This window comes from Solanum tuberosum, unplaced genomic scaffold (genome assembly GCF_000226075.1).
Source record: "Solanum tuberosum cultivar DM 1-3 516 R44 unplaced genomic scaffold, SolTub_3.0 scf00303, whole genome shotgun sequence".
Taxonomy (NCBI): Eukaryota; Viridiplantae; Streptophyta; class Magnoliopsida; order Solanales; family Solanaceae; genus Solanum; species Solanum tuberosum.
This window is the reverse complement of record NW_006239233.1, coordinates 757,186-764,903: the sequence shown is the minus strand read 5'-3', so window position 1 is coordinate 764,903 and position 7,718 is coordinate 757,186. Positions and strand designations below refer to the sequence as shown.

General features: G+C 31.8%; 1 protein-coding gene across 1 annotated transcript; it reads left to right on the top strand.

Annotated features, from left to right (window-relative positions):
- Nucleotides 1–2,553: 2,553 nt before the first annotated feature.
- On the top strand, nucleotides 2,554–5,235 carry LOC102581808 (probable carotenoid cleavage dioxygenase 4, chloroplastic). Its single transcript, XM_006359904.2, has 2 exons — nucleotides 2,554–4,067; nucleotides 4,754–5,235. Exons 1-2 carry the CDS (start codon nucleotides 2,644–2,646, stop codon nucleotides 5,103–5,105), a joined length of 1,776 nt encoding a protein of 591 aa, XP_006359966.1. The 5' UTR covers nucleotides 2,554–2,643; the 3' UTR covers nucleotides 5,106–5,235.
- Nucleotides 5,236–7,718: the final 2,483 nt, after the last annotated feature.

The following is a 7,718-nucleotide window of genomic DNA, read 5'->3' as shown; positions in this document are numbered from 1 at the left end:
TTGACTTTACGATTTGGCTTGTACACCCCTAGGCGTAAGCCTCGAGACACGGGACGTAAGTCCCATGGATCTGCGGGGCGTAGTCTCATGTATATTCAATTTTATAGTTTTATTAATAATAAAATAAGTAAAAGTAAACCTTTCAATGATTTTACAAATAATTTTTTATAAATAACCTATAACATATAGAAATTATATTATGATTTTTATTTGAGATAAGTATTAATAATCAATAATGAAGAAAAAAAAATTATAATTACTATTTGAGAGATATCATTACACCAATAATAAAAAATATGATTTAAAGCAAAAAAGGTTCAAAAAAATAAATTGAAAACGTCTGGACCTACGTTTTTACGCCTAGGACTTATGTTTTTATGCTCGAGACTTACGCCTCAAATTTAGAACTTACGCCTTATGGATCTACGTCTTTAATTTACGCCCCGAAGCGTTTTTGGTACGCCCCTTCCCGAGACTCGCCCTAGAACTCTCCCCAAATACGTTTTTGAAAACACTGCTTTCGACAAAGAATTGTGAGGCAATTAGGAAGGATGTATTAGCAATCACAATACATGTATTGATTTTGGTATTATTTAATTAGTATATTGTTTGATAGTATTTTTAGTATATGTATATTATATATTATTTTACTTACGTGAAACTATGATGTTAATAATATTATGGTTATTAATACATAAATATATAAGATTAAAGATATAACTGTCATTGAACACATCAGATCAAACAGTGAATCAAAGATAATTTCAATATAAATACTAATTTTACCGTTTCTAATAAAAAAATTATCAATATCATATATTCAATACTATTTTTATATGCTCTATCCAAACGATCCTAATTAATTTAACTTATACGAAAAATATATTTGGATTTCATTGATTAATTATAGTTGAATCTAGCCTTGCAAATTTGACATCTGGTCATGATGGTCCTGGATCCCATGAGAGATATCAAATTGGGATATTTTTCGTCTGAGAATAAAATGAATCATACACGTGGTTTTATTATTCTTATTATTTAATATATATATATATATATATTTTACAATTAAAATATTTTTTTTTTGGCTGGAAAAAGATGCTTATATTATGATCAGTCTCTCTGTCCCATTATATTTTTTTGATTTGTTAAGATTATTATTAGAGTTAAGTTTTACACACTACTGATGTAAAATATACTATCATTATTAGAGTTTAAACGATTATCAAAATTTTCAAGTTCATTACAATAAAATTTTGGGTAACTTATTTAATATTAATATTGATCAGTAACATAAAATAAATAATATGTTATAATAAATTATATTACACAGATGAGATTTAATTGTTTTCTTATACTTTACGCCATCATCAGTACAATATAAAGAAGTTAAGTACTGATCAGTATCACACAAGTGTTTGTGCTATTTAAAATATATTTAATGATAAAATAATAAAATAGATTTGGATAATCCTCTAAACCAGCAAATGATGAAGGAGATTAAAGAAGAAAAAAGTAAGAGAAAACATAAAATAAAAAGATTAAATTGAATCTAATATATGATGCTCTTCTTGCCTAATCTTTGGTGTATGTATCTATAACTTATAAGGTGTAGGTTAACAGATAAGCAAGCAATATTTAAGTCAATTAATTTTAGAATAGACATGTGTCAAGTGCACGTCTAGATTAGAGACATGTGTCATATTTTAAGTTTAAAGATCAAAATTATATCATATGAATAAATATCATAACCATAGTTAAGTCAATTAATTTTAGAAAACTATTCTCCAAATTTGGTAAGAATTACAATATATTCCATTTTGTATGAAATTAATGATATTAATAAATATCAGATTTTGTATAGAATATATTGTAATCCTTACCAAATTTGGAGAGTACTTTTCTAAAATTAGTTGATTTAACTATGACTATGATATTTGCTAATATAATATAATCTTGACCTTTAAACTTTAAATATGACACATGTCTCTAATCCAGACGTGCACTTGACGAAATGGAGGGAAGGGATAATGGAGGGGCGCCGGATCCATACCTATATAGTTATCCAAAAGGAGAACTAGAAGGTTTTGATATGAATTCAATTAAACTCAATAACTTTAACATTCAAATTAAAGAACTTATAAAATATATAAAAAGAATTAAATGTACTTAGATTATTGAATTCATCGTAACAATGAGTATGCTTGATTTTAACCAACCAGGGTTGAAATTGAGCGGTAAGTATTCTTTCATCCTTAATTAGAGGTTTTAAGTTCAAGTTTTCTTGAGTACATAATTATCTTTGTTAGAGAGCGTTTTACCCCAATGAGATTTTCTAGCGCAAATCTCTATTTAGTTGGATTTCAATGTGAATATCACACTATATATATTGGTATAAGCTTGATTTTTTTGTATTGATGTTGTGTAGATAAGAAGTCTCTTTTCACTACCCCACTTTAGGAAAATGTGATGTTCCCTCAATGAATAGTCTCTTTCTTTTGCTATACTCCTCACTCCCCTTACTCCACAAATTGGCTATATATGCATGGGACCTCATACACACAAACACTTATTCTTTTCCCCTTTACTCTTTTGTATAATCATATCTTGTTTCTTCTTTTCTTCTCTTCAAGAAGAAACACAATGGATGCTTTGTCTTCAACTTTCCTTTCTACATTATCACAACACCCCAAATCTCTTCTTTCTCCTAATAATAATAATTATTATTATTATTCTCCTACTCTAAAAGTCTTCTCTGTTAGAATTGAAGAAAGACCACAAACAACCACTACTATAACAAAACCACAAGAAAAATCAACCCCTTCACCACCAAAACCAACTCCAAAAAGAGAACCAATACCCTCAAGAAAACCTATTGAACCATCATTTCCCTCTTTTATCTTCAATGCATTCGATGATTTCGTAAATACTTTCATTGATCCTCCGAGGAAATCGTCTGTTGATCCAAGGTATGTTCTCTCTAACAACTTCGCTCCAGTAGACGAACTTCCTCCTACTGAATGCGAAGTAGTGGAAGGCTCCCTTCCCTCTTGCCTAGATGGAGCGTATATTAGAAATGGACCTAACCCTCAATATCTTCCACGTGGACCTTACCATCTTTTCGACGGTGATGGAATGCTTCACTCTATTAAAATTTCCCAAGGTAAAGCTATGTTTTGTAGTCGATTTGTCAAGACTTACAAATACAACATCGAAAATGAAGCTGGGTCCCCAATTATTCCTAATGTGTTCTCCGGTTTCAACGGTCTTACAGCCTCGGCCGCGCGTGGTGCACTCACTGCGGCCCGGGCTATTGCGGGACAGTTCAATCCCGCAAACGGTATAGGCCTTGCGAATACAAGCTTGGCTTTATTTGGGGGAAAACTTTTCGCCCTCGGTGAATCTGATTTACCATATGAGGTAAAAATAGCCCCAGATGGTGACGTTTTTACCCTCGGCCGTCACGATTTTAACGGAAACCTTTTCATGAGCATGACGGCACATCCAAAAATCGACCCCGAAACTAACGAGGCTTTTGCTTTCCGTTACGGCCCGATGCCTCCGTTTTTAAATTACTTTCGGGTCGACCCGAATGGTATAAAAACCCCGGATGTACCCATATTCTCCATGACCCGCCCGTCATTTCTACATGACTTTGCAATCACAAAAAAATACGCTATATTTTCGGACATACAAATTGGAATGAATCCAATTGAGTTACTCACCGGTGGTTCACCGGTGGGTACTGACTCGGGGAAAATTCCCCGAATTGGTGTGATACCACGTTACGCCAAGGATGAGTCGGAAATGAGGTGGTTTGATGTGCCAGGATTTAATATTGTACACGCGATCAACGCGTGGGATGAGGATGGAGGCGATACGATAGTGTTGATCGCGCCGAATATATTATCGGTGGAACATACACTAGAGAGGATGGACATGATACATGCAAGTGTTGAGAAAGTGAAAATAAATTTGAAGACAGGGATGGTGAGCAGACATCCAATTTCTACAAGAAATCTTGATTTTGGAGTCATCAATCCAGCTTATGTTGGGAAAAAGAACAAGTACGTTTATAATATCCAATTAATCTTCAGTAACTTACTTGATATTCATTAATATAAGTAAATATACATATTAATTAGCGGTAAAATTAGTTAAATTGACTTTCAAAAACAAAACATGACAATTAGTTTGGACAGAGGGAATAACTCGATACTTTTATAGAACAAACTACATACTCTCTTTGTCAATTTTTACTAATTCACTATACTGAAAATATATACTATCTATTTTTACTCTTTGATTTGAAAAATCAAAAAATAATTTGCATGTTTATACGTATTTTATCCTTATTATTAAGTACTTACTAATTATTTCTAATTTATTTCTTAACGAGTGAAATAACTTATAATTAATAATATAATAAAATTATCACTTTATTCTATCATGCTTTTTTAACGTGTGCAATAAGTAAACATTGACAGAGGGAGTACTAGTATATAACACTATCATAAATTTATTGATTTTGGTTGGACCATCTATAGTGCAGCATATGGACATGTGTAGGTCCTTTATGACTTATGATCACATGATTTAATTTCAGCAGAGACCACACAAACCAAACTATTTGAAATTAGTAAATTCCACACAATTTGTTTCATCTTACCTTTTATTTTCTTTTTAACTTCGTATCAAGTCAAAATCATACAAACAAATTCAATTTGTTAAGTAATTTTTACTTCTCGTGCAGGTATGTATATGCAGCCATTGGGGACCCTATGCCGAAAGTAATAGGGATAGCAAAATTAGACGTATCCGTAGCAGAAGTTGATCGTCGCGATTGCATCGTGGCATGTCGTATATTTGGTGAAGGTTGCTATGGTGGTGAACCATTTTTCGTGCCTAAAAATCCTTCAATCGATGAAGACGATGGCTACGTAGTGTCGTATGTACACAATGAGAAGACAGGGGAATCGAACTTTTTGGTCATGGATGCAACATCACCTAATCTTGACATTGTGGCTCATGTCAAATTGCCTCGTCGTGTGCCTTATGGTTTCCATGGACTTTTCGTGACGGAAAATGATCTTATGAAACTATAAATATAGATATATCGATAATTGATTAAATTATTTAACGATCTATGTATAATATGTATGTATATAGATAATATATAGGTTGATTCCTCTTTAAAATAGTATTGTATCAATTATGGACAAACAAATTTGAGGATGTTCTATCATTTATTTTGATTTTATCTTTTTTAATTTTATAATGGTTTCAATTAAGTTATGTGAGATAAACAAATTCGATTTCCTTTTTTAGTTTTACTAGAGTTTTAATGAAAAATGACAAACATCTAAGTGACCATATGTAAAATTAATTCCAGTTTAAGAGTGTCATAAATTATTTTTTCTTTTCTAGTTTTAGTAGAGTTTCAGCAAAAAAAACTAAAAACCACCCAACCGACCATATGAAATTAATTTATCGTTGTCTCACTTTAAAAAGGATATGTGTCTTGTTCCGATTCGGGTGTTGGAGTTGGATCTTGGATCGATTATTGAGGTTGTATTTCGGTCGGGTCCGAGGGTTGGTTTCTGCATTAGAAACTATTTTCTTTAAAAATATTTTTTAATCTCTAGTCCAATAAAAAAAAAAAGTTTTTCATTCACCAACAAACACTAAAAAATCTTCTTCACTTACTAACCAAATATAAAAAGATAAAATTATAAACCAACTTATTTTCCCAAAAAAAAAAAAAAAACTTGATCCCTTCGTACCAAACGCAGTTGCTAGTGCTTAAAACTTTATTGATTTGTGTTGGACCATCTACAGTTAAGCATATGGCCATGTGTAGGTCCTTTATGACTGATGAATTGATTACATAATTCAACAGAGACCACACAAACCAAACTATCTAAAAATAGCAAATTTCTTACCAGCGAAGGCAGCTTTTATTCATTGCAATGTCTTTGATATACTTTTGTCTACAACTTCTATAAATACCAAATTTGTCAAAGTTCACTTCTAGGTAAATATTATTCGTATTCTCTATTACAATTTGTTTGTCTTACTTTAATACATTTTACATATCTTTAGTTTAAGATCACTGTCTACAAGATTCAAAACTCATTTTTATTTTCTTAAACTAATTTGTGTCAAGCCAATACCAACCAAACAAATTAAAACGGGAGATCGAGAGGGGAGTAGGATATCTTATATATAAACTTTTTTCTATTTTCTCGTCGTGTGCCTTATGGTTTTCACGAACTTCTTATATATATATATATATAAAATAAAATCTAACTAAATTAATACTTGGTTAATTAATAATCTTTTTAAGATAATAATTGTAACACCCCAGAAATTTTTTGAGCTAAGACCCGAACCTTTCTTCGTAGTGAGTGAGATTTTTGCAAGGAATTAAAAATTTCTTAAGTGTTAAGGTCATTAGATGTAGCACCTTGAGTTCCAAAGAGAATTAAATTGGAAATAGCAAAATCTGAAATTTTGCAAGTTAAGTATGAGTTTTGGGGTCGACTTCAAACGACCATAAATCATAGTTCAGGATGAGTTAGGTGTGATACCGATATACCGTAGGAAAGACCTTTGAATTATCTTTCTAACGCCGCTGAGTTTGCTAAATTTTGAGGTTGGACGAGTGAGATATGGCCTTTTGAAATTAGGCTGCCAGTTAAGGAAAGTCAAAACCGGATTTTAGAGGGGTATTTTGGTCTTTTCCTTACCCAATCAGATTTAATTCATTTTTAGTAATATTTTAAGGGTCTAATACTATTAGGTTCAGTTTTATAATCCTAGTTTACGCCTAGGGTTTTAGTTGAGAGTTCAAGAAGAGAAAAGAAGAAGAGAGAAGAAGAGAGAAGAGAAAGGATGAAGGTGTTCGTCGACGTTCTTGAGAGTTGTTGCGGATTGTCGCCATGGGTTTGATCCCTAAGAGGTATGTAAGCTTCCATAGTGTTGGGTTGTTTCACCCACACACCAATCATGATTTATTCAGCGTAATTTCGTTCTTGAAATTTAAAGATTAGAGTTCTTGATAAGTGTTCTTGAAGTTTCATTAAGTTTTGATGTAAGATTCTGCTTGGGTCAACTTTAAACGACCATATCTATTAGAATATTAAGAGTTATGTGATCCATAACCTATCCAATTAAAGGTAATTGAATCTACTTTCCAACCCCACCAATTTCACGTCAATTCAATATCTGAGTAAAAAGTTATGACTATTTTAGTAACCTATACAGTGCTGTTACGAATTAGCCAACGGGAAAATATTAAAAACAGTCGTTTTTGTCTTTTTAACTCCAAGAAAACCATAAACGAATTTCTTGACTAATAAAAGGCTCAAAAAAATCAGATTTTCATCTTCACTAATGAAAAATCATAATTCTTGGCCATAGAGATTTCAAGAAACTAATTCAAAAATCTCAAGAAAGGTTTTCTTGATTGCTTACCTTCAAGCTAGGGTGTCAAGGCTTCTAATCAAGTTCTTCTTCAAGATTCTTCAAGAGTCTTAAAGAATATGTAAGGCTATCATAGTGTTGGACTAGTTCGTCCTCACGCCCTACATATAATTTCATATCAGTAAAAGAGAAATCTAGGATTCTTTCCCTAGATTTGATTATTCTTGAGATAAGTTGATTTTGAGTTCTTGAATTCATGTTTCTTTTAAAAGTTCTATTCCTAATTATCGAAT